Source organism: Eleginops maclovinus, chromosome 1 (genome assembly GCF_036324505.1).
Source record: "Eleginops maclovinus isolate JMC-PN-2008 ecotype Puerto Natales chromosome 1, JC_Emac_rtc_rv5, whole genome shotgun sequence".
NCBI classification, from domain to species: domain Eukaryota; kingdom Metazoa; phylum Chordata; class Actinopteri; order Perciformes; family Eleginopidae; genus Eleginops; species Eleginops maclovinus.
Window position 1 is genome coordinate 3,657,814 of NC_086349.1, and position 27,739 is coordinate 3,685,552.

The 27,739-nt window shown below is 41.9% G+C and overlaps 1 protein-coding gene across 2 annotated transcripts; it reads left to right on the forward strand.

Moving 5' to 3' along the window:
* Nucleotides 1–13,654: 13,654 nt before the first annotated feature.
* On the forward strand, nt 13,655–27,681 carry renbp (renin binding protein). 2 transcript variants are annotated; one of them, XM_063892217.1, is made up of 11 exons: nt 13,655–13,782; nt 17,948–18,053; nt 18,183–18,258; nt 18,564–18,639; nt 20,441–20,622; nt 21,610–21,837; nt 24,105–24,186; nt 24,329–24,504; nt 25,855–25,986; nt 26,416–26,503; nt 26,841–27,681. In XM_063892217.1, exons 2-11 carry the CDS (start codon nt 17,953–17,955, stop codon nt 26,912–26,914), a joined length of 1,215 nt encoding a protein of 404 aa, XP_063748287.1. In that variant the 5' UTR covers nt 13,655–13,782; nt 17,948–17,952; the 3' UTR covers nt 26,915–27,681. The 2 variants fall into 2 exon arrangements, with proteins under 2 accessions (XP_063748287.1, XP_063748294.1); XM_063892224.1 differs by having other exon boundaries at nt 13,729–13,782; nt 17,951–18,053.
* Nucleotides 27,682–27,739: the final 58 nt, after the last annotated feature.

Consider the following 27,739-nt stretch of genomic DNA (forward strand, 5'->3'; position numbering starts at 1 on the left):
TAAATTTGGGGCACCCCCCTGGCCGACGCTGCGGGGCCGTCACCGCGCTCAGATTACACACAGCACTGCCACATCCCCCACACATCAGGCTTTGAGCCCCCACATTTTCTCCCGGGTGGGAAAGGAGGCGGGCCCAAACTAAGAGGGCCCCCCCCCCGAGTTTCCCCCTCACCATTCCTCAGGTGACAGGCAGTCCCCGGGCCCAGGGGCAGCAAACCACAACCGCTTTTGGGCAATTTAGGTGCACATATCCCCCATTGCGGGCACTGGGCACAATTTTGATTTTGGGCTCTAAGGAGTTCCTTTGGCCTTCCCCGGCGGGTTTTTTGCGTGAACGCCCTGCGTCCCTCAAATTAACCTGTCGGGGCCCCCAAACCGCTCCCCCCTACCCTTGAGGGAGCATTTTTTTGCTAGGGGTCTCAAAGGGCCCCCCGCAATGAAATGTGACGTCCTGGCCCCCTCAATGGTGTACGTGGGGCAGCTCCAGTTCGGGGAAAGTACCCCTCCAAAGATTTGTTGCCCTTTTCCTCGGGCCCTTGCCTACGGGTTTCCCGTAAAGGGAACAGTGGAGGGGACCCAGAGACAGCATGGGCCCCGGGGACTCCCGGGGCACCCCGACAAGTCCTTGTCTGTGAATGCTACAGGTCCCACCAACGTGGGTGCACAGGGCCAAAAAAAATCCCCCATTACGCTCCATGCTCTGCCCCCAGCGGTTTAGCCCCCTCCTCCCCGTCCCCAGGCGTTAAAACCGTTTCCCCCGCACCCGGAAAAACAAAGGGGCCGGGTGAAAGAGTGGCTACTCGAGAGATACGCCTCATCAACATTTAAAAAACTTGCCCTCATCGAGCCTTGCCTTGCATGGAGGGGGGGGCCCCCCTTTGAAATGCACGGGGGTCCCCCCAGCCACAACCAAAAAAGCATGCCACACTGCGGGCCCCGTGTCTCGCAAATGGCAGCAGAAAAGTCCCACAAAAGACCCCCCTTCGGGATTTTAACCCTTGGAGTCATGAACGTGTGCCATACAAAACAAAAAGGTGAAATGGGGCCATCGCAGGAGCCACTCGGAAGCACGACGGCCCCCCCGCAGGGCCCGTGGGCCTCTCGCCTCTTAACAAGTTCTGCCAAAGTGAAACCTTCGCCACTGAATTCCCCCCCTTCCACCCGCAACCCTCCCCACCCCAGGGGCACCCGGAAAAAATTCACGGACCCTGGAACGGCTACCATAAATGTGCCCCTGCGTGGTTCCCGGGTCGACATCTAACCACCTTTAACACGCCCTTTTTGGCCGTGGGCCCCACAAACCGGGGGGCCCCAAGGTTTCCTGTCATCGGGGGCCCGGGTTTCAAAAAGCCGCTTTGAAAGCCCGCCCCCTCGGACTTTTAGCGCAAAGAACGTTTTTTGGGGGGATTTACACTTTTTACAAGACACGGGCCTAGAGCATCACTGGTGGAGGGGCCATCGACTTCATGGCATGTGTTTGGCCGGGCAGGGATTTTGTTTAAAAACCCCGATAAGTTTCCCAAATTTGCAGAAAGGAGTGTTGAATTTTTCGGGTTTTAGGGGGTCAGAAACGCTAACCCAAAGCCACTCCCCAAATACTTGGAAAGCCATCCCAGACTTTTCCCCCCCCCGGAACCCCTAAAGACGGAAATTTTTTAAAAAGGGTGGTTCGGGCCTTTGTCAACCAGGGGGCGAACTCCCCCCAGTTGCGCGACACTATTTGGGGGGGGCCATTCAAGGGCCCTTTTCCTCAGCCCCCCCCTGCAAATTTCCCCAAGGTCCCCGGAAAATGGAGGGAAACCTTCCAACGTCCCCCCCAAGCCATAGTTGGGGGCCCTCCCGGAGGGTGTGGAGATCTTCGACATGCGTAGGGGCAAACCCCCCCCCCGGGCCCGACTGGTCCAGGGGTGGTATTGGCTACTTCCTGCTCCCCAAAAAATTTTAGCTGCACTTCAGGCATACCGACTGTTGCCCAGAGGATGAGGTCACCCTCGCCGGCTCAACCCTTTTCCCATCCTCGGCGGCAGGGGCTATGCGGGCCCTCCGAAGGGGGGGCCCCTTTCCGGGCCTGGGGGCCGGAGGGAAAAACCCCGGGACTTTACACAAAGGGTTGACAACCTCGTAGTGGGCCCCCGACCATAACCCCTTGTAAAGATCTTTGGCGCCGTACGCAGATGAGATAACAAACTCAAAAGCCTGTTTAACATAAGCAGCGCCCCTGCCAAAGGCGCTTTGGGGCCCTCGTATCCATGCCGGGGAAGACAAACCCCTGCCCGCTGATGCAACCTCCAACATCCTTTCCCCCTCGGGGTTTTGCGAACGGCCTCTCTTTGGGATCACCCCAACGTGCCTGATGCCCCTGGATTTGGGACTAATGGCCCCCCCATCCGGGGACGATGCACAAGAACTTTGGGGCCACTCATGGTCCCTTCTGGGGGCAAAGACGGCAGCGACCCCATGCCCCCGGCCCCCCCTCCTGCAAACCCGATCGAGCAAAAGGGCAGGGTGGAAAAGTTAATGATCCTATTTCCCGGGGAGTCTGTCCCACCGTGAGTTTCCCCTACGGGACAAGATGGCGGCCTCCTATATCACGACCCCTTTTTTGGTTTTTTCCCGCGTCGCTTTCCCGGGCAGAGCCCCCCCGGCACCCCCATGCAGCCACCCAAAAACCTCTGCGATGAGCAGCACCCCTGCCATAGCCCTTTTGGCCCGGAATGTCGAAAGGGCCTCCGAGCCCCAGGGAAAGGGTTTCTCAGACTGTAACCGCAATGCCCATCGCAGGGAGCCACGCCCCCCCCCTACCCCTCCCCCCCACCATCGACCCCATTTGAGGCGGGGGTTTGCTGACTTTTTTGATTATTGGGGGGCCGCCACTTTTTTCCCCATTGTCGGGGATCGACTCCGGGCCCGGGTGGAGGGCCTAAGGGTCCCCAGCAGGCACGATCTTTGGGGGCTCAGCTGGGTTGGTCCCCACCTTTCCCCACGTTCTTTGGCCCCCTTTGGCTGCCGGAAGGGGGAAATTTCAAACACGGTTTGGGCCAAGTTCAAAAACCCATTTATACAGAAGGACCCTTCCCCCGCTTAAAGGCCTCAGGGGAATCGGTCTCCCTCGGGCGGGTTCCCACCCTCGAAGAGGGGGGGAGGTTTTTAGTGAAGGGCTGCTAAGCGCCTTCTGATGTCCCAACACTTTTGGCCCCCAACTGGGATTTTTGAAACCCTGATCGCTTTTTTTCGCGCAAAAAGTTTCAGTTTCCAAACCGCCTTTACCCCGACGGGAACCTCTCAAACCGGGCCCGATCATTTTTGGGGCGCCCCCCCCTTTGAGATTCATTTCTTTTGTCAACAGACTAGAAAAGTTCTCGAACCCACATATCCGGCCACTCTGGCGCCAGGCATGGGCGGCGAAGGAGGATGCCCTTCGGACCCGTATGTCCCACACCACTGAGTCTTTTGAGGGCTCACTCAAGACCACTCCGCCCGTTGGCACTTGGCGAGAAAGTTTTCCTCCAGAATCAGCAGGGCCCAAACCCTCAAAAGTGGGACAAGTCGGGAGTCGTGGTGGAGTCGCTAAGTCACGATCAGTATCGGCTTAAGGTTGACGGGTCGGGCGCCTTACTTTGCGAAACCGGCGATTTCTTCGCAGCTACACTCCAGCACCCCCTACGCCCGACAGCAGCCAGCTGTGCTGTTGCTGCCACCCGCGACCCTGGAACGTCAGACCCTGCCCGCACACCCGGGGCCTGTGACACCCCAGGGGTTCATTCCGCGAGCAGCAGATGGGAACAGTGACACGGCTGTGACAACCTCCCCGCCTGCGCCCCCTGGTGAGGCAACCTCTGGTTTTGGGGCCCAAGATGTACCCGTCCCTGCAGGAGTCACCCCGGATGCGTCGCTTCCAGTGTCGCAATCACCGCCATCGCTGCCCCGCATTGACCGGCCATGCCGCCCGAGGAAGCCACCCAAACGCTACGAACCCGAGACGGGCCATTGGATGCAAGACTGAGTCCGTTAACCTATTCCCGTTCATAGCTTTACGGACTGGGGGGGATGCAGGGTTTACCACTGGCCACTAGGGGGTAGTATATTATTAATACTCAGTTAGGAGTCGGCCATATTGTTGTAAGTATCATAGACGTTCCGGTTACAGAAGTTAAACAGTAAGCAATACAGACGTTCCTGTTACAGAGTTTGGATTTTAAGCATGCTAACATAATTCATGTAAGTCCTTTATCTTATTTGGTTATCATTATCATTTATGTCATCTTATATCATCATTATTAAGTTCTTGCTGATATTTGTGTTAGACATGTGCATGAAGGAATTACTGATTGTAGCTCATATTGTTATTTTGTGAATTGCTGCAGGCAGTGCCGCTGCTAGCCATTTTGGTGCCCTAAGCATAATTCCTTCATGATGCCCTCCCCCCCCCCCCCCCCCAATAAAAAAACATTCGCGGAAAAGTTTAACTTTTTTATTACCAAACATATAAAACAATAGCAGCAGCAAACACACAGCAAAACAACAAACTTTTGACATTTGAAACCAATGCACCTCTTCTTGGCCTCGTGCTCCCGCTTGAACGTATTTCAGCATTGACCCTGCATTAATTTAGAAATACGAAGAAAAAAGATCAGTATAGAAAGAGACAAAATATTCAAATAAAGAATCTTATACCAAAAAAGAAAATAAAGATTTAAAACTGAAAGCATGCAACCAAGGAGCTCTCCCCCTTTATTACTTATATATCAACTATTTGATCAATCTTATCTAATCTAATATAAAAACATTATAGAATGAGTTGCAATATTGTACACAATTTAATAATAATGTTTGCTTTATATCATTCATAATGGATATTTTATATGTATATCTTAACAACAGGAATAAAAGGAATAAAAGCAAAATGATACACCTTACACAAGACTATTAAACTCTACATTTAATTGAATACAATATGGTTAGGAGGGCATTTTGTTTACTACAAAACGTTTTTCTATTTCACCGACAGATGTCGTCCATGCCTTTGCATGATATAAATGCAATCAAAACGCCAGTTAATTTAGTCATGTATCTTCTGTCACTCTCAGATATAGCTAAGCTAGCTGTAGCAGTAGCTACAGGCTTCACATTATCACGAACCCTTTTCTGTCCCATTGCACATAGAACACCTAACCTTATTTATGTGAGACTGTAGCCTATTTTGCTGAATTCTACCGAATGACAATCCTAAAGATGGCCGTGGGTTTATTATGCATTGGCATTGCAAACTCCAAAATAAAATATACTTTCTCAAATGCTATGTAAACTTTTCTAAATGCCTGGCTAAACACTATTAATTTCACGCCACACAGTGATAAATGGTCTGAAGCCAGAATTGTTAGCCTACCTAGTGCAATGACTGCTAACTGTTACTGAGAAAGTATTGGCCACCGTCACGTCAAAATAAACCATAAACTGTCTACTATTCAATATCTAAAGTAAAGTAACGGCTAACTGGCATCAGTTACTTGCAAAATGCAGTTATAATTTTTAACAGCAAAATCTCAATTTAGCTTGCGCCTAAGTTATAACACATATTTGAGTTTGCTAACATTAGCAATAACGTCAGCTAGTTCAAGGTGTATGCATAGGCTAAGCTTTACACTAGCTGCACATATTTCCCGTATTTAAGAAAGATTAAACGTGGACACTTACCTGCAAGTGATGCACGGGCATCATCTCGCTGTTTCCTCTTTTTTCTTTTTTCTGCTCCTGACTCCTGTTGCCTTTTCATTTCCAAAAATGTCGAGTAATCCAAAAGACCACTGACAGCAAGGGCACCCACAGGGCGCTTGGGACGCAGATTGTGCAGATTGTGTTTTCGTTTGTGTTTGTGTGAGTGGGGAGGGGAGGGGGGAGGGGAGAGGGGGGCACCATCGGTACCTTTGAGTAGTATGCCTAAAAAGTGCCTCATATTTCTATAGTCTACTGAAATAATTTCGGCCTTATAATTATTATGACGATTTTTCATTAGGCTATTTTTGGTGGTGCCCCCTCGACACTTGGTGCCCTACGCACAGCGCGTAATGCGCGTTATGGGAGCGGCGGCACTGGCTGCAGGGCTTCTTCATCTTTGTCATTAAATAAGCAATCTGACATCGAGGAGTGTAATTCTTCACCAACCGCCGTTAAAAGAGAAGAAGAAGAAAGCTCTTAAGGAGGACTCTGAAAGGACATTACAATCGAACTTTTTTATTTGATTATGGTCAGCTTTGGATGTACTGATCCTACCACACACATACATTGTATTGTAAAAATAAATTTGAAAATTAACTGATTACGAGCATGTGTTTGTTTTCTTACCTTGAGCATATGTTCGATATTGCTATATTGCTACCTTAAGGATAAATCCCGCTTTCTAGAACATTAAACATTAAACATTCCGTAAAAAAAAGTTGATTAAGATAAAGATGCCGCGTCAGTGTGCTGCAATTAATTGCAAAAATTCTCAAAAAGGACTGTCCTATTTCAGCTTATAATCAATAATAATAATATATAATCAGTCAATATTAAAAGTTCTCTGGTCCCACGGAGCCAAATCAGCTGCGATCGTATGCAGCTGTTGCTGCGAGGGAAAGGAAAGGGAAGGAGAGACACAAGGTGCCATAAAGCAATTTATCACGCATGACGTCATCCGATTTACAAAAACCTAATTTTAGTCAAAATCAAACGAATATAAAATACTAGCTATGTGTCGTTTGTGAGGATTATCCATTCCATGTTAAAAAAACTATAGCAGTGATTTAAAAAAAAATTATATCCAAAGAAATGTAGGAATCTATGGGTGGGGCTCCATAGGACCACATTCATTCTGCACTGGCCCACCAGCGCCCCCCAGGTGCAGTACCATACCGGAACGGTTTTGAGAGTGAACGTTCTCGTCAATATTAAAAGTTCTCTGCAGCAGCTCAGTCACAACTGGACAACTGACTCTCCTAGTCCCTTCCTGTGTGTGTTGCGCTTGGAATCCGTCAATGCACTTTGCAGACTCGTTCCGCTCTTCGCGCCAGCTGTTAAAAAATATTTTTTTATATGCCTATCATTGGCTGCTCGGCACAGGGGCCATAGGGGGGGCCAGGACCAATTCTACAGGGGCCCTGGCCCACTCTGGCCCCTGTCTAAAAACGCCCATGTGTATATCAGTATGGAGTGTCTCTACTTTAAAGACTCCTCTCCTGCTGATGTTCAGGTGTATATCAGTATGGAGTGTCTCTACTTTAAAGAGTCCTCTCCTGATGTTCAGGTGTATATCAGTATGGGTTGTCTCTACTTTAAAGAGTCCTCTCCTGCTGATGTTCAGGTGTATATCAGTATGGAGTGTCTCTACTTTAAAGAGTCCTCTCCTGCTGATGTTCAGGTGTATATCAGTATGGGGTGTCTTTACTTTAAAGAGTCCTCTCCTGCTGATGTTCAGGTGTATATCAGTATGGGTTGTCTCTACTTTAAAGAGTCCTCTCCTGCTGATGTTCAGGTGTATATCAGTATGGGGTGTCTTTACTTTAAAGAGTCCTCTCCTGCTGATGTTCAGGTGTATATCAATATGGAGTGTCTCTACTTTAAAGAGTCCTCTCCTGCTGATGTTCAGGTGTATAACTGTTTGTCGTGTCTCTACTTTAAAGAGTCCTCTCCTGCTGATGTTCAGGAGTATATCACTATGTAGTGTCTCTACTTTAAAGAGTTCCCTCCTGCTGATGTTCAGGAGTATATCAGTATGTAGTGTCTCTACTTTAAAGAGTACTCTCCTGCTTTTTCAGGTGTATATCAATGTGTAGTGTCTCTACTTTAAAGAGTCCTCTCCTGCAGAGGTTCAGGTGTATATCAGTGTGTATTGCTATGCTTTAAAGAGTCCTCTCCTGCTTATGTTCAGGTGTATATCAGTATGTTGTGTCTCTACTTTAAAGAGTCCTCTCCTGCTGATGTTCACATGTATATCAGTATGTTGTGTCTCTACTTTAAAGAGTCCTCTCCTGCTGATGTTCAGGTGTATATCACTATGTTGTGTCTCTACTTTAAAGAGTCCTCTCCTGCTGGTGTTTAGGTGTATATCAGTATTTAATGTCTATACTTTAAAGAGTCCTCTCCTGCTCATGTTCAGGTGTATATCAGTATTTAATGTCTATACTTTAAAGAGTCCTCTCCAGCTGATGTTCAGGTGTATATCACTATATTGTGTCTCTACTTTAAAGAGTCCTTTCCTGCTGATGTTCAGGTGTATATCAGTATGTAGTGTCTCTACTTTAAAGAGTAGTTTTACTTCCTGTCTTTTGGTTTTCCTAGTGTCTGATTGTTTCATTGTTGTCACCTGTTGGCCTCATGTTTCTTCCTCTCCTCCCCAGCTGTGGCTTGTGTTGTGATTAGTGTCTTTGTATTTAGTCCTGCTTTCCCTTGTGTTCTTTGTCAGTTCGTTATCATCCTTCATGTGTCAAGTCCAGTGTTTTTCTCGTCCTGGATTTTCCCAAACTTTGTATTTTTTGGAAAACAGCTTTTGGAATAAAGCTCGCCTTTTGTTTGTACCCATACCTGCCTCCCTTTGTTGCTGCACTTGGGTCCTATTTCCCCTTCCCTTACAGTGGAGGAAATAAGTATTCGATCCCCTGCCAATGTAGTTAGTTTACCCACTTACAAAGAAATGAACAGTCTGTCATTTTTATGGTAGGTTTATTTTCACAGTGAGAGACAGAATATAAAAAAAAATTTAAAATCCAGAAATGTACATTAAAAAAAAAGATATAAATTGATTTGTGTTTAATTGTGGGAAATAAGTATTTGATCCCCTTGCAACCAACAAGAATTCTGGCTCTCACGGACCGGTTAAATAAGTCCTCTCGCTTTAAGAAAGTACTCCTGATGTCAACTCGTTACCTGGATAAAAGACACCTGTCCACAGTCAATATATCCGGTTAAAAAATCTCCACCGAGGGCAAGACCAGACAGGTGTTGTGATCATGGTGGAACTAATGTCTAGGACATCATAATAATAATAGTTTGAATTTATACAGCGCCTTTCTAGGTACCCAAGGCCGCTTTCCATTTTGTGAGGACAGAGAAAACAAACAAAACAAAAAACTAGGGCAAATAACAGAATAGAAAAATAGAGTAAAATCAAATAGAAAACAGCAATGGCAGCTGTGGTAGAACAACAGGGGACTAAGATGAGTTAGTGATCAGAGGCTATGGTGAAGAGGTGAGTTTTTAATGCAGATTTGAAGATGTCCAGCGAGGCAGCATTTGCGGTTCTCTGCAGGAAGAGCATTCCAGAGGGTGGGGGCCGCAACACTGAACGCCCTGTCACCAACGGAGTGGAGGCGAGTGCGGGGAATAGAGAGAAGGCCGGTGTCGGAGGACCGCAGACTCCGTGAAGGGGTGTAGGGATGGAGGTCTGATAGGTACTGTGGAGCGAGGCAATGGAGAAACTTGTAGGTGAGGAAGAGGGTTTTGAAAGTGATCCAGGACTTGATCGGGAGCCAGTGAAGGTGGATGAGGGCGGGGGTGATGTGTTGCTATGGTTTGGTGGCGGCAGAGTTCTGGACATGCTGGAGCCTCTCCAGGGTTTTGCTGGGAACCCCGGAGAGGACCTCATTGCAGTAGTCCAATCGGGACGTGATGAAGGCGTGTATGAGCGCTTCTGCCACAGAGTCTGAGAGTGAAGGCCGGAGTCGGGAGATGTTTTTAAGATGAGAGAAAACACATTTAGTGACAGATTTGATGTGAGCCTGGAAGGAGATGGTTGTGTCCAGCATGAACCCCAGGTTGCAGACTTCAGGGGATGGAGAGATGGAGCAACCATCCACGGAGAGGAGCAGATCTCAAACCTTCCGTGGTTGTGACTTGGGAGCCACAAACATGAGCTCTGTTTTTGTGCTGTTAAGTTTTAGTAGGTTTGACGACATCCAGTTTTAGATGTTGCAGAGATAGAGCTGTGTCATCAGCGTATGAATGGACTGGTTGATAATTCAAAAATGGAAGAAGTACAAAATGACCATCAATAGCCCTCGGTCTGGGGCTCCACCATCTACGATCTCGCCTCTTGGGGTATCAATGATCATGAGAAAGGTGAGGGGTCAGCCAAGAACTACACAGGAGGGACTTGTTAATGATCTGAAGGCAGCTGGGACCACAGTCACCAAGAAAATTGTAATGTATTGGTAACACACTGCGCCGTAATGGATTAAAGTTCTGCAGCACCCCTGCTCAAGAATGCACATGTCCAGGCTGTCTGAAGTCTGCCAGTGATCCTCTGAAGGATTCAGAGAAGGCTTATGTGAAGGTGATGTGGTCAGATGAGACCAAAATCAAGATCTTTGGCATCAACTCGACATGTCGAGTTTGGAGGAAGAGAGATGATAAGATAAGATAAGATGTACGTTCATTAATCCCCGTGGGGAAATTCAAGCGTTTTTGCAGCAACAGATAGAGATAAGAAAAAACTGAACAGATCCACACAAAGATATGAAATAAAAATACAAATATAATAATCATATACAGATAACGGCTTTAAAACAAACTGTTAGAGCAGAAAATCAAATAAATGATATCAGAATCTTTACATCTGGAGTCCGTTTTGTTAAAAGTATACACATGTATGTGTGCAGAAAGAAAGTACAGTCAAAGTAATTTTGCAAAAGTGCAGGCAATGCTGCCTAAGACCCCAAGAACACCATCCCCAGCATCAAGCATGGAGGTGGAAACATGATGCTTTGGGGGTGTTTCTCTGCTAAGCGGACAGGGCAATTCACCACATCGAGGGCATGATTGAGGGGGCCATGTACCATAAAATATTGGCTGATAACCTCCTTCCCTCAGCCAGGACACTGAAAATGGGACATGGATAGGTCTTCCAGCACGACAATGACCCAAAAAATACAGCCAAGGCAACTAAGGAGTGGCTGAAGAAGAAGCCCATTGAGGTGATGGAGGGGCCTAGCCAGTCTCCAGACCTCCATCCCATAGAAAATCTGTGGAGGGAGCTGAAGCTTCCAGTTGCCAAGCATCAGCCTCCTAACCTTAAGGATTTTGAGAGGATCTGCAGAGAGGAGAGGACCAAAATCCCTCCTGAGATGTGAGCAAACCTGGTGACCAACTACAAGAAGCATCTGACCTCTGTGCTGTCCAACAAGGCTTTCTCCACCAAGAACTGAGGCATGCTTTGCAAGGGGATCAAATACTTATTTCCCACCATTAAATGCACATTAATTTATATCTTTTTTTTAATGTACATTTCTGTATTTCTTTTTGATATTCTGTCTCTCACTGTGAAAATAAACCTACCATAAAAATGACAGACTGTTCATTTCTTTGTAAGTGGGTAAACTAACTAAATTGGCAGGGGATCAAATACTTGTTTCCTCCACTGTACATGTCAGAAAAATAAATAAATACATTAAGCCAAATAATGCAGGAAATGTTGAACGTGACCAAGTAATGCAGGATTCTATGTACATGTAAATATATTTAAATATACAATAACATAGTGTAAGATTAAATATTGTACAGTGAAATACAATTAAATATTGTTTGATATACTAATAACTCTTAAGATAACAAATTAATTAAATTGTGATATGCAATATGTGTAAGATTGACCATTTTCACAGCTGTTTTTACCGTCTTACAGGAGTGCAATGCTTAATCAGTGAAGTACACTGATGTGGTGATGTAAAGAATCACATCCACCCACAGTGTGATCACTCAATCAGCCAATAGCAGGCTCCAGAGGATAGCAGAACTTTGTCTAAAATCACTCCTTATTTTAATATGGAAAACCATATTTACTGTCCGAACAAAAATCAAGAATTATTCATGGGATAGTGCATGAGTCAATGACTTTAGAAACAGCCCAGTCATTGTTGTAAAATGTCTGCACACCATAACTGAACATACAGTATTAATGCAGGTGTGTCTCAGTCTGAAACATATGTAGTGGGAAATTGTCAGCTAACATAACATGCAGTTGATCAGCACAATCTGCAATCCTAACATCCACCCCTCAGTAGGAGTGGTTAAAACAGAAGCATCACACTCAAGTTTTTGTCAGTGAATCAATATGCTGGAGGAATGCTTCATATCCCTTTCCATCATCCACAATATTTCCTCCCAAAGACAGTTATGAACATCTCAGCAAACAGAAAAGGCAACCAGTAAAAAAACACACCTTTTGTCCAGTTGTTCAAACATTCTGATATGACCAAACTAAACCATATCATTTTATTAGGCTTCTTTATTGAAATCATGTTGATGTTTGTCATTATATGTTTAACAGGGAGGGTTATGTTAAGAAATGTAATTTGTTTCAATAACTAGTTACCTGTAAAAACATTTTATCAGTAACGCAATCTGACTATCACAATATAAAACTAATGTGACCTGATTACTTGCGGATACTTTTGGATGACCTTAATGTCAAATTAAATTCAAATAAATACAACACAAATAAGAAATGTAATCCATATAGTAAACTAAAGTCTTTGTTGTTAAGGATCAGATGTTCTCTCTCCTCTGTCAGCTGTTCTGTTCTGTAGGCTAATACTTTCAGAGTGAATCTATAGCCTACGCCTACTTCCTGAATCTGCTTTATGGTTTCTCTTTCTTTGATTCATTTGTTCTGTTTTTAATTCAGCAGGTGAACCTAGATGGTCATAAAATAGTGTGTGTGAGCTTAACTGTGTGTATTAAACTAAAACGGAACATTTTCTGTCAGCGCAGATTTGATACCTGCTTTTTTTAAACTGGAGTGTGTGCTCATGTCCTTAGAAAAGAAGAAACCAAGACATTTAGGATCCAAAATGATTTTATTGATAGGAAACCCTGGCTTTCATGAAGCATATTCAGGCAGCAGCCTACCAGCACTGAAACACATGAACACATATAAACAAGTGTACTTTATGGATTCAAAGCACCCACTGCATGTGCTTTGTTATATATATTGTCCAATATTTAAAAGTGTATTGAATTGTATTAGAAGTACTCTTGTACTTGAGGAAAAGTATGACTCTGTATACTGCAGGGCAGCTTGTGAATTTACTCCAGGTGTAGCTAAAGTCTGATTTAAGTGTTGATTATATTTCACATCATTAATCCAAGTTTGCAAAGTAATTTAAGATATTAAATAAATGTAGTGAGTAAAAGTATATAATTTACCTCTGAATTAGCTATAGTGGAGTAGAAGTACAAAGTAGCAAAGAATTGAAATACTCAAGTAAAGTGTACCTAAAAATGGTAAATGGGTAAGTAACCAGATAACATTTTTGTTTGACTGTAAGTGAATACCTTTTTTAGTTTTTCTGATTACGTTATCCCTTAACATCCGTTACTCCAAAAACCTGGTGTTCAATATGTGCTTCATGTTCTGATGCCTTACAGAAATTACTTGTAAAAAATATATTCTGTTTGTTTATGTGCACATTTACCTGCTCATTATCCCAGTTGGTTCCTGACCTTTATCTTACAAACTCTGAAAAACAGTGCAGTAATTCACGGTTTTTCCTACATGTGCACATTCCTCTTTTGATTTTAGAGTCAGCAGATCAGCTGGGATCCGCTTCCTCTTCCTGGGCTGGTCATATGACCGTCAGAGACCACACACACACACACACGCACGCACGCGCGCGCGCACACACACACACACACACACACACACACACACACACACACACACACACACACACACACACACACACACACACACACACACACACACAGAAACTGTGTATGCGCCACAGCAGTTTGTCTCTACTCTATCCAAAGGTAAGAACTCTTTCCCGGCACACTTTTCCTCGTTACTGCCGCTGAAACGGACCACTAGCATGCATGATAAACAACATGTGGACTGACAGCAGATCGTTTTCTCGCTTTTTGACGGGGCCAAAAAACTATGCATTTTGCTCGGGTTTTAAATTCACACCGATGATGTCTAGCTTGCATTTGACTTTTGATGGCGAAAGATGTTAAGAAGATGCGTTAGATGCTTTCTGCGTTTGGATTTTAGCATTCATGGAAAGTAGGCTATCCTCTGTTTATCTGCTTCTTAGGATAATATCACTTTCATTTCGTTGATCTACTAGAACATATTCACGCGAAAATGAAACACATTATCTCAGGGCGCTGTTTTAATTCGTGTGGGTTAATAAATGCTCTTTCATCATCTTATTCTCAGCCTTCTTATTATTAGTCATATTCTGGCGTGCATTTTGCATTAAATAGACAGTGGGGAGGGTTACTTTAATACCTGTCTTCAGTAACCTGATCTGAGTATCATTTAATGAGAGTAATGTAACCTGATAACTTTGCAATACTTTTGGATTAGGTCATTATCAAATGTGTGATTGTATTTGTCTTAAACATGTTGCAACAATCCCTGATGTATGTTGCAACTGTGCCCAGGGTTTGGGTTTGTGCAACATCAGACTTCCTTACAAATAACCGGAGGTGGAGATGTATTCAGATCTTGTACTTGTCCTTTTGTGCGTTTCTGTCGCTTCACTTAAAATGACAAATATAACGCAATATATAATATCTAATACTTAGAAAAAGAAGGAAAGCCTACGTGGAACAGTTCTTACATTGTAGGATGTAAATAGTTCGTATAAAGTTGTAAACAAGTACAATTGCTTGAAGTGATCACAGTTATGCCACATCAGAACCTGCGGCAGACCTAAGTCCATGTGCACATCAGTTTATTGCAGAGGAGGAGAAGTACTCAGATCTTGTACTTGACTAAAAGTAGAAGTACTCAGATCTTGTACTTAAGTAAAAGTAGAAGTACTCAGATCTTGTACTTGAGTAAAAGTAGAAGTACTCAGATCTTGTACTTGACTAAAAGTAGAAGTACTCAGATCTTGTACTTGAGTAAAAGTAGAAGTACTCAGATCTTGTACTTGAGTAAAAGTAGAAGTACTCAGATCTTGTACTTGAGTAAAAGTAGAAGTACTCAGATCTTGTACTTGAGTAAAGTAGAAGTACCAGAGTGTAGGAATACTCTGTCACAGTAAAAGTCCTGCATTCAAAATGTTCCTCCAGTGAAAGTAGAAAGTACTCTCATCTAAATGTACTTAAAGTAGCGACAGTAAAAGCAGTCATTGTTTGATTGGTCCATTTCAGAATAATATCTCTGATATGTTTTATAATTATTGATCATTAAAGTGTTCTCAGAGCTGGTAAAGGTGTAGCTAGTTTGAATGGCTTTGTATTCTGCAGGGTAGCTGCTGGATTTACTCCAGGTGAACTAAAGTCTGATTTAAGGGCTGATTATATTTACCATCATTAATCCAGATCTGTAAAGTTACTAAAGGCATTAATTACATGTAGTGGAGTAAAAGTACAAAATAGCAAAACATTGACATACTCAAGTAAATAAATACTCAATACTCAAGTGTAAAGTGCACTTTACACTTTACCATATTGCACTTGTTATTATTACACCTCAGTAACTATATTCTATTCTGCCTGTCTGTATATGTTGTGTTTAAATCTGTATACTACCATGTTATACAGTGGGGCAAAAAAGTATTTAGTCAGCCACCTATTGTGCAAGTTCTCCCATTTAAAAAGATGAGAGAGGCCTGTAATTTTTATCATAGGTATACCTCAACTATGAGAGACAGAATGAGAAAAAAAAATCCAGAAAATCACATTGTAGGATTTGTAATGAATTAATTTTCAAATGTTTGTGGAAAATAAGTATTTGGTCAATAACAAAAGTTCATCTCAATACTTTGTTATATACCCTTTGTTGGCAATGACAGAGGTCAAACGTTTTCTGTAAGTCTTCACAAGGTTTCCACACACTGTTGCTGGTATTTTGGCCCATTCCTCCATGCAGATCTCCTCTAAAGCAGTGATGTTTTGGGGCTGTCGCTGGGCAACACGGACTTTCAACTCCCTCCCAAGATTTTCTATGGGGTTGAGATCTGGAGACTGGCTAGGCCACTCCAGGACCTTGAAATGCTTCTTACGAAGCCACTCCTTCGTTGCCCTGGCGGTGTGTTTGGGATCATTGTCATGCTGAAAGACCCAGCCACGCTTCATCTTCAGTGCCCTTGCTGATGGAAGGAGGTTTTCACTCAAAATCTCACGATACATGGCCCCATTCATTCTTTCCTTTACACGGATCAGTCGTCCTGGTCCCTTTGCAGAAAAACAGCTCCAAAGCATGATGTTTCCACCCCCATGCTTCACAGTAGGTATGGTGTTCTTTGGATGCAACTCTGCATTATTTCTCCTCCAAACACGACGAGCTGAGTTTTTACCAAAAAGTTCTATTTTGGTTTCATCTGACCATATGACATTCTCCCAATCCTCTTCTGGATCATCCAAATGCCCTCTAGCAAACTTCAGACGGGCCTGGACATGTACTGGCTTAAGCAGGGGGACACGTCTGGAACTGCAGGATTTAAGTCCCTGGCGGCGTAGTGTGTTACTGATGGTAGCCTCTGTTACTTTGGTCCCAGCTCTCTGCAGGTCATTCACTAGGTCCCCCCGTGTGGTTCTGGGATTTTTACTCACCGTTCTTGTGATCATTTTGACCCCACGGGGTGAGATCTTGCGTGGAGCCCCAGATCGAGGGAGATTAGCAGTGGTCTTGTTTGTCTTCCATTTTCTAATAATTGCTCCCACAGTTGATTTCTTCACACCAAGCTGCTTACCTATTGCAGATTCAGTTTTCCCAGCCTGGTGCAGGTCTACAATTTTGTCTCTGGTCTCCTTTGACAGCTCTTTGGTCTTGGCCATAGTGGAGTTTGGAGTATGACTGTTTGAGGTTGTGGACAGGTGTCTTTTATACTGATAACGAGTTCAAAAAGGTGCCATTAATACAGGTAACAAGTGGAGGGCAGAGGAGCCTCTTAAAGAAGAAGTTACAGGTCTGTGAGAGCCAGAAATCTTGCTTGTTTGTAGGTGACCAAATACTTATTTTACCGAGGAATTTACCAATAAATTCATTAAAAATCAGACAATGTGATTTCCTGGATTTTTTTTTCTCATTCTGTCTCTCATAGTTGAAGTGTACCTATGACAAAAATTACAGGCCTTTCTCATCTTTTTAAATGGGAGAACTTGCACAATTGGTGGCTGACTAAATACTTTTTTGCCCCACTGTATGTTGTGTGTCAACTTTTACTTGCATATTTGGAGTAAGGGGAAACGTAATTTCAATCATCTCTGTAATTACTTGTACTAATTGCATGGTCTGATCGACAATAAAGTTCATTCATTCATTCATAAAGTACAAGTACCTCAAAAATTGTATTTAAGTACAGTACTTGAGTAAATGTACTTAGTCACTTTACACAACTGCAATTAAATATTGTGAACAATCTGTCTTATCATATTTAACTTTTATGGGAAATAAGCAAACATGTACGTTTATTATATAAAAATTATGTTGGTCAAGACGAAGAGTCTCTGAGAAACTGAAAGAAATGCTAAAAACATTGCAAACCGTCCAGAGTAAATGGACTTTAAACCAAATAGCACCTTTCTTATTTCTTTCAGTGTGTTGTTTGTGTTCTAGTGTGACTCCAGTGAATCCCAACCAACCCTTTAAAACACACAACTAAAAAAAAGCAAAATTAAACATACTTATTGATACCTGGACCAAGATGTCATTTTTTAATTTCATTCAGACAGCTGGGCTGATGAGGAGGATGTTGCTTTCATCCACAATATTTTTACACAACTATTGTTAGGCCTTGGTAGTCTTGTAGATAATCAAATACATAAAAGAAAGTCAAAAGCTCATGTTCCTACTTGGAAATAATGATATCATTAAATCACTTTTCCAAATAGTTTTCCACATTAACCAGAAGATTTCAAAGCCTGACTCTCTGTAGATTTTAAGTATTATTAAGTATTCTTTAGTAAGGCAGAAGTGCATCATTCCTTCATCACAACGGCTTCTTGTTTTTTTTTAAAGAAGCAATGTCTGCAGTGAAGCTGGAGGAGTTCCGAGAGCGGATTCGTAAAGAACTGGACACCACAGTGGACTTCTGGCTCAAACACTCTCACGACCCTCTGCATGGGTACTGTATCTACACTGAAATTATTGTCATGTCATTTTTAACTTATACTACCAACGTGCACGAGCGGTTGTGTACGTCTGTTTGCAGCGTGTCTTTGTGATGACTTTCAACTTGTGCTTGGTGTTTCAGAGGCTTCTTCACCTGTTTAGGGAAGGATGGGAAGGTTTATGATGAGTTGAAGTACGTCTGGCTGCAGGGCAGACAGGTGAGTCTGTGTCATAAACAAGAAATCCAAAGATTGGTCGGTTGACAGAAAAATCCTCTGCAACTATTTTGATAATCATTTAAATTTTAGTTCATGTGATAACGACAGAAAATGCTGTTGTCAGCCTCTGAAATATGGTGTTCCTACTACTGTTTCTTTCTGAAATGTTATAGCCTAAGCACTAATTGATTACTTTTTGAAATAATTGGCAGATAATGATAATAACCATTAGTATAAACTCTAACCCACAGTATGAAATGCAGTCATTAGATAATCTTATATGAATCGTTCCACTTTTTTCCTAGGTTTGGATGTATAGTCGTCTGTACAGAACAATGGATCGCTTCCGTAGGCCTGAAATCCTGGAAGCAGCAAAAGCAGGTGTGTCTGTGTGTGAGACAGAGAGAATGTCTAATCTCCTATAAATGCTTTGGAAAGTTTCCTGTCCTCTCTAAGAAGACGAACCTTTATTTATCCCCCTTTATTTTTTATTTCTATTTCTTCTGTTATATTCATACTTTAAAATTGTCGGGAGATGAACCAGCGACCCTTCGGTTCAAAGCCCAAATCCCTACAGACTGAGCCTCTGCCAGCCCTAAGAATGCACAAGTGGATTTTATAATAACGCACAATTTTATGCCGTCATTGGAGAATCCAAAAAAGAAACCACTGTAAAAATTAGAACTTCGCAGTTCAATCTGAGTTACAGACCCAAGTATGTTTTTACTTTACTTAATCTGGATGTCAAGAAGTAGGGGACATTAAGAATGGTCGTTAAATGGGACATCCAAGTTTCACACATCTGTTCACAAGTACATCTTTGTATCAGATGGCGCAGCGTGGCGTTCTTTTGTTGACCTAAGTGATTAATGACAGTCATGATGGTGTTTGGTCTGTACTTTCTGCTAATCATCATCAAGAAGAGCAGTAAAGTGCCAACATGACGTCACTGTTGGATGGATCTGCGAATTGCCATCTTTATGGGAACTTGGAAACAACCATGCTTTCAGCTTGCGCACTGTGTATTTGTGATGCTAGCTGAGAAGCTTTCAAAGGGTTTTACAGTACAGTTGGAAATGCACACAATGAAGCATGGGTTCATTAAGATCAAAGCATGAACTTAGCTGAAATTGATCGGAAATATATTTACGACATTTCCACTATTTAGCACCTAAAAATCCCAACTGATGATTGTTTAAAGGTCCCCTATTATGCAAAATGCTCAACTATCGTCCCGCATATACAGTCGCGCTGAATTCCCACCGCAGCACCTCTGTGTGTGTGTGTGTGTGTGTGTGTGTGTGTGTGTGTGTGTGTGTGTGTGTGTGTGTGTGTGTGTGTGTGTGTGTGTGTGTGTGTGTGTGTGTGTGTGTGTGTGTGTGTGTGTGTGTGTCTGTGTGTTCAGCAGGATGTCTGCAGGAGGGACTTAGAGTTGTAGTAAATATAATACATATAATGTCTCTGCTCTAGTGGTAAACACTGAGAAGTGTTTCAGAAATAATCCTGGATGTGGTTTGGAACATAATATGGGGTTTAATCACGGCAGCGTTTAGCTGAGTTTCTCCGTTAGAAACTTCTCTCTTCAGAGGAGAGATCATGATGCTCCAAAGGGGCGTGACCAGCAGCAGCTCAGCTCAAATTTAAATTGGCAGTCACAGAATCAGCACTTCAGGAACAGGGCTGAAACACAGGGATAGCGGACATGCAAAAATGCATGATCTGTTTGGTATTTGAGCAAAACTCGTCAGAGACATGTTTTTTTTATATAAATGTGTGACCTATAATATATGCCATAAAAGAGCATAATAGGAGACCTTTCCTTTCTAGTTCATCTTTTTGTACTGCTTCTTGTTTTCTCCTGCTCCAAAAATGTGCAGCATTTTTCCATCTAAAATGTCCTGTCCTGTGTCAAACATTCACCTGTTAAACCTATCTCTGTATGACAACAACGTTAAAGGTAAAATGTGTAAAATATGCCAGAATTTAATGAACTACATTATAAACAGAATTTGAGGAGGTAACGATGTTGAGATGTCGACTTTTCGACATGCCTAAGTGAAATACTGCCCCTATTTCTTTAAAGCAGGTGGCTTGGAACTACACCTAGGGAAAGGCTTTATACATATTGCTCATAATGATGTGTTGGATCCTAAGCTAGTGTTATATTCTGTTTGTATCTTAGGAGGAGCATTCCTGAGGAGGTTCGCTCGTGTCCCCAGCAGTGGCAGTGGCCAATGGAAGTGTGCCTTCTGCCTAACTAGAGACGGTAAAGCAGTGAAGATTCAGAGGACTATTTTCAGCGAGTGCTTCTACATTTTGGCCATGGATGAACTGAGCAGGGTTACTGGGGACAAGGACATGCAGGTACAAAATAAATATTAAACTAAATGATATAAATGGATAGAAATTGCTTAGTTGGATAGAAATTGAATAGAAACTTCTTAAACTGATGTTAGCACTAGATGATAGTCTAGAAATCACTAAAATTGTCAACATCAGTGGGTGAACCAAATGTCATGGTGGCAACAGATAAAAAGTAAAAGCATCACTGGAGTACTTACGCTGAAAATAAATGTGGTAACTATCGAGTGGTGCAGTGAGGATGTATTTCTGCAGGCCGACCCGGAGGTCAGCATATTGGGGCTTCCCCAAAAAATTGGATTTTTCCATTGGATATCAGTATATTGCAGAAAATAAGCTTTGTGGCCAACACACATTTATGATGCTTATATGTTTTGGTCAGCAGGATAATCTCCACATATTAACACCACTGTTTGATTTTTTTAAAGCGTAAATGTAATTGCCAGAATTAAAAAGCTATTAATGCTATAAGCGAAATACTGTTCCTCTCTACCGCTCACCTAATGATGACGTTTAGTGGTCCTGTTGTAAGCAACAGCCGCTTTAATAACACATAGAAGCTTCGGACATTCACAAATGGGCTAGTCACTGGTGTATTTTATTTCATAGCAAAAAATATAAAGATCTCTTGAGCTTGGTTTAACCACAGACCTTGTTTGTTAACTCATTGGTTGTATGACTCATTCCTGCACCACTATATCAAAGTTTATAAAGAGAAATGTAGCATTACCGAGTCAGCTCAAGTTGTTTACAAATCCATACTTGTAAGGGAGTCAGGAGCTGATGTGTTGCATTACTAGCTATCATTCTGTACTGTGCTTACACAGTTCACCTGAAATCAACTGACTGGCTGATTAATACAGCAGCTTTTATTACCCTGTCACCATGTCTGATCATGCTTATCCTTTTGCCAGCGCCTGCTCCTTCGCTACAACATGATTGCACCATCACTGATGGGCTTGGCCTCTGTTTACTGTGTTGTGTTGCTAGCTGGAGGCTGAACAGATGATGGAGCAGTTGATAAGCTGGGTGCGGGTTGACCCGTCTGGCCTGGGCCGGCCCCAGCTTCCTGGAGACGTTCCCACCAACAGCATGGCAGTTCCCATGATGCTGTTGTGTCTGGTGCAGCAGCTCACTGAAGGCCGGGGGGCAGAGGTTGTTCAGAAGTACACAGAGCTGGCCAGCTGGTGTGTGCAGCAGATTCTACAACACATCCAGGTGTGGACACATGAAGCACGACTAATGCTCTTTGGTTCAAATGTCCTCATATAGTAGTGAGAGTTAGCTTGTGGTGTAGCATCTAAATTAGCATACCAACACTTTGAGTAATGTGTGTCTCAACCACTTGGGTTTAAAGCAGTTAGGTTAGGCAAGAGAGTAGCACAGATTTACAATTTGCATCCCAAATTAAGTGATGCTTTACTTAGTCAGGTAGTGACTATATCCCACAGTTAGCTCACTGTAGCTGGTGAGCTAACTTCTAACAACTTCCCACGCTAGTGTACACATTTCAGGTCAAAGTTCCCTGAACAAAATAGTTGTCTCTGGAGGCTAGCAGATCCAATGATTGATCAATCATGAGCAAGTTACAACTCATGGAATAAAAACTATAGATGACCATAAAACATGGATGTATGTGGATGATATTTTTCTAAACAAAAGAACATTCTCAATATATTACAGTTCAGGTATATAAACACCATCAAAACAATAGTCTCAATAAAGTTGTCTATTACTTTCATTATTTATGAATCTACAGATATAAATTGCTTGCTTTTTCTCACAACATACGAGCAAATGAATATGGATCTAGCATTACAAATAAACAAAGCAATCAAACAGGGGTTTCCTTTGTTCTGCCTGCAGTCTCTGGACATTTGGGAATTTTGAACAAAGTTCACAGCCTCATAAACTAAGTCTACTAAGGGCTGGGCGTTATGACAAAAAACTCACAATACGGTATTTTCCAAATTATAACGGTATCACGATTATATCACAGTATTTATTTAGTTTTCAATTATTAAGTATTATAATTGAAAACTAATTGAAAACTAGTATTAAGTATTCCCACAAACAAACTCCTGATCAGTGGTGGCCCTCATGAATCTTATGTGGTGAAGGAATTAAAACGACTGCAAAATGTGAACCATTTTATTCTGCAAACTTTGCAAACCACATAACATAACAACTTACAACAAAAGCGTTCCCCTCTTCCCAGAAACTGCAGAGTGCACATTTAAATAGTTATTTTATGATTGACCTTCAAACTTAGGTTCAGAATAAAAAAAGAAAGTGCAACTTCACAACTTAATAAACCTTGCTTCAAGCCAAGGTACACTACACAAGACAATATTCAAGTATTTAATGAAATAAAAGTAGTGCAACTTGGCTGACACTGCACGATTATCCCTCCATATAGAGACTTTAACACATTTAACACTCGAAATGGGTACATTTCTTCATACTCCAATAAGTGCTTTCTGTTGAGGTGTGAGTAAATTAGTTGTTAACTCCTCGGGCAACAATTTTAGTTTGACAACATTTGAAATAAATGTTTGTTTGGTCCACGTCAGATTTTTTTAATCCAAAAAACCTCGAGACAACAGACAGCTCCTCTGTGTCTGTTATTGTTGTTGTATCTCCAGTCTCATTTTCTTTAGTGTCCATCTTTACATTCAACTGCTCATGTTATATTACTGCTACTACGCTTGGCGCTGTACACCAGAATGCATTTCAGCAGTCGAGCGCCCTTCACCACATTGCGGTATATAAAAAAAATTAATATCATGCGGTATAAAGTTCACGGTATTCGGTGTGAAACAGTATACCGCCCAGCACAAAGTCTACTTTCCTTTCACTGTTTTATCGAATGTTAGGTGTTAAATTATTCCCAAAATCCCATTAATATTACATTCCAATCGCTCAGTTTAAAATACTAGTTTGACATATTCACAGCAATAACATATATAGCACCATGGACAAAAGTCGCACTGCGGTAGCTAGTCATATTCTCCACTTTTCATCTGTATACTCATTATGTTTCATACATTTATTAGCTCTTCTCAGGCCTTAAATGCCTGATATGCTACTTTAGGCACAGCTGTGGTTAGCTCTGTTAAAAGGGAAACTCCAAATACAACTACACAATGTTATTTTTGGCAAGGTAACAAACATTTCATCTTTAAAATCCTCTTGATCTGCTGATTCCACTAGCATGATGCCAATTGATGATGTTTATTATTGAAGAATCTGTTTTAGTGGTTATATTTAAACGATTTTCAGATCACAAAACAAGTTATAAGCACACATCCATGTAATTCAAAACATACTGCTGAGTTACATTATAAAGCTTTTTTTTATAATTCTCATTCTCACTCTTTATAGTTTCACTTTGACTCCGTATTACATGATTGTCCAAGCATGCAAATTGCTCTCCTATGCTGATTATTAAAGAAACTTATTTTTCCTACTCATGTAACTTACAGAGAGGAGGCACAGCTATTTTAGAGAATGTGTCAGGGAATGGAGCAGAGCTGCCAGGGTGCCAGGGCCGACTGCAGAACCCAGGTAAACCATGGACTTTATATTTAGAGAATATATAAAATAAACCCATAAATCCAGCTTTGCCAGTGAAGGCAAAGGGAGCTTGGGTTGACATTTTTTCCTGACCTCATCATTTTCTATTTCCCTCCCCCACATCCTGGCTCAGGCCATGCCCTGGAAGCCGGCTGGTTCCTGCTTCAGCTCAGCGCCCAGCAGAAGGACGAGGCTCTCCAGAAGACGGCCATCGACAAGTTCATGGAGCTCCCCTACCAGTACGGCTGGGATAAAGAGCATGGCGGCCTCTTCTACTTCCTGGATGTTGATGGTCACTGCCCTACACAGGTGAATCAGTCATCTATACACCTGAAGACGTTTTCCATTAGCTTCTCAAACTCCACTATAAAAGCCTTTTCTGCTATAGCAGGCCTTTTTTAAATGAAACTACAGTATAACTGGAAAACCTTAATACTCCTTTGTCATGTCAAACCATGTGTTACGTCTGGGGCACAAATGCACGACTCGACACAAAAAGAGTTTCCAAAAAAAGGTTTTTTACTAGAGGTAATATTCCATAGTCACAAAATTCTAAGCATACGCTCACTAACGTGGTGGCAACTCAAAACGATCTGGCACTGGGCACAGAGACAAACACAGCTTAAATACACAAGGTGAACACAGGTGTAAACAATAAGGGCGGGGCAGTTAATCAGGTCAAGGGGAGGGACAACCAAGGAGGGGAAATCAAGCGAGACACAACACCATGTCATGATAGTGTATTGAAAAGGAGTGTGCATGTGTTTGGAATTTTAAGGGAAAAATGGAAAGGAAATATTAAAGGGGTTTTACCACCTCACAGTCTGAATGAAAATGTGTTTTATGCATATCCATAAGTCTCCATTTTACAGTCAAGCCCCCTTTATGTCAATCACATATAGTATGGCGCAAATTACATGCAGTATAAATGTGTAATTTTCGCCTATTCTAAAAATTGTTTTTGCATGCTGGGGTCCTTAAACAGACTTACAACTGCACACATTGGGTATGACTGGAATGCTGAGACTCCAATAAGCCCCCTTGGTCTCGTTTGTGACGATATTAGTCCCCAAATAAGCCAATTATTGCAGTAATCTCCAAATGTTTAACGTTGATGATCCCAAATCATGGCACACATTTTTCGATGGTGTTCCATGATATTTAGTTTTATCATTTTGAAGGTGTTTGTGAGCTGAAAAATGGTTATAACAAATGTGTGTACTTAATGGTAACAACCCATACATTGCTGTAACAAATTATTTAGAATTATTATCTTACTTCTACCATAATTTTCTGAGCCCTTATGCACATTCAAATTTGTATTTAATTGTTAATAATATTTGTAACAATGTATGACCAGAACATAGTGACATTACAATGCTGATCGTGCTTCTAAATTAATCTTCATATTCCCAGCTTTCAGATGATGGAGGCCAATACTATGTGGTTTATAGTGCCAACTTACATACCGCCTAAAGATCCCCTGTTCCTCATAAAAAGACAAATACTGCTCTATATATGTTATGGGGTGCAAGGTTACCCAATGGATAATGTAGTATGTTACTTGTATTAGAACTTATTATGCATCAGACTGATTTTTGTTGAGTTGAATAAAAAGCATGAGAGCCGGCTGTCACATGCTGCCGTGTTGGTTTTCAGTTGGAGTGGAATATGAAGCTGTGGTGGCCCCACTGTGAGGCCCTCATCGCCTTCCTGATGGCCTACAGTCACACCAAGAAGCCCGAGCTGCTGCACAGATTCTCTGAAGTGTTTGAATACACCTTCAAGCATGTGAGTTCACACTGCAGCGCAACAAACCACAATTTTACACACTACAGGTCAGAGTCAGGGTTGTAACATGGTTTATGAACTTATTATAAAGCTAAAATAAAATAAAAATAAATGTCAGCTAAAGAAAAGTGATTATGTAACAGACCCTTACACATAATTCTTTTTTTCTGTGGTTAAACACTCAACTAATGTGCCTCTTCTGTGATGTTTTGCCTTCACACAATCACAGTAGCAGTTGGGCCGTGTCAGTGTGTGTTACTGTGTTAGTGGGAAATTGCAGAAAAAGAATGTGCATATATTAATAACTTGGCATTCAAAAATCAGATATACATTATTTGGACAACTGACAAGAGATTTGTGGTATGTTAATAAAACCCATGTATTTGTCTGATCCACTGAAACACTGTATGTTTGCCTTATTCCGGACAGTTTCCTGATGCTCAGGAAGGCGAGTGGTTTGGCTATTTAACACAAGAAGGGAAAGTGGCGCTGGATTTCAAAGGAGGCCCCTTTAAAGGTAAGAACATCATTTAAGTTTAAAACAGAATACGTTTTAAACTGCATTTCTTGTCCCTAAATACTCCTGAAAGCGTTAGGGGTCATTTTCACACTTTAACGTTTTTGGAAATACTGCATATGTGGAATATGAGCTCCAGATAAGTGTAATCCTGTCAGTTTTATAATTTATTTTCTAAATTTATTTGTCTTTTCTTAGTTTTAAAACCATATTTCAATTCACTTCAGTGAAGCATAAAGTATTACATTATAGCAGATGATCACAAACTCATTTCCACAGAGTGAAAGTTTCCTGCTTTGTCTATTAAGTAAGATAATGTTTCTCCTCTCCTCTCCAGGGTTCTTCCATGTGCCTCGCTGCCTGTACATGTGTGAGCGTATTCTGGATGATATGCTGGCAAAAAAGGACTGAGCATTTTGACATAATTGTTCACTAAATCAAACCAAACAATCAGGTTACGAAGCAAATTGCACTCATTTTCAAATATGCTTTGCTGAACAGTAAGTTGCTGATCTCATTGAAAACATGCCGGCACAGACCAGCTCATAATGTTCATTTTAAAACTATATTACAGAATTATTACTGTAAAAAACAATAGTGTTCGTTATATTATTTCTAGCCACCAGTTGCAGTTTGTTTTGACATTGTAAGATACTTTCTGTAAGATGTTTTTTGCACCTACATGACTCTTCTCCTAAACGGACTGAGAAGACATCCTACCATTTGAGGGACTTAAATGTCCAAATTACAGAAGACAATGATCCAAGATGCCTTTTATGATGGAAAGAGTAAACACTCCAACATTCACACACAGTCTGCACATAGACAAACTCCACAGAGGCTCATGTCCGCCCTCATCATATACTAAAAATGATCATCAAAAATGTTTCTGTGTGAAAATGTGCCTTACAAATGCTTACTGAATGCTTAGACCTGCTTTGAAGACCTTTATGGAAAATCTATTCATTCCAGTTATTATATCCAATTTAACAACCAAGCTAGAAATAAAGGGATGTTTTTTTTTTTAATCTTAGTTAAACATAATTGACGTATTATCAAAATATTTCAGCTACAGTAACTTAATGCTAATGATGTGCTTATGTACACGGGCTAATACATGTATGTTATTTTGTATTGAAATATTACAATATTATATAATAAATGTGAAATGTGCAATACTTAACTGTTTAATCAGATGTTTTAGATAGGCTATAAGGAGGTTGATTAAGGAACATT

Excerpts from the sequence above, each read along its gene's own strand:
- renbp (XM_063892217.1), top strand. The coding sequence starts at position 17,953 with ATGTCTGCAGTGAAGCTGGAGGAGTTCCGAGAGCGGATTCGTAAAGAA. Across the intron at positions 18,259-18,563 it reads TCTGGCTGCAGGGCAGACAG|GTTTGGATGTATAGTCGTCT; the intron begins GTGAGTCTGTGT and ends CTTTTTTCCTAG. Across the intron at positions 24,187-24,328 it reads GGGCCGACTGCAGAACCCAG|GCCATGCCCTGGAAGCCGGC; the intron begins GTAAACCATGGA and ends ATCCTGGCTCAG.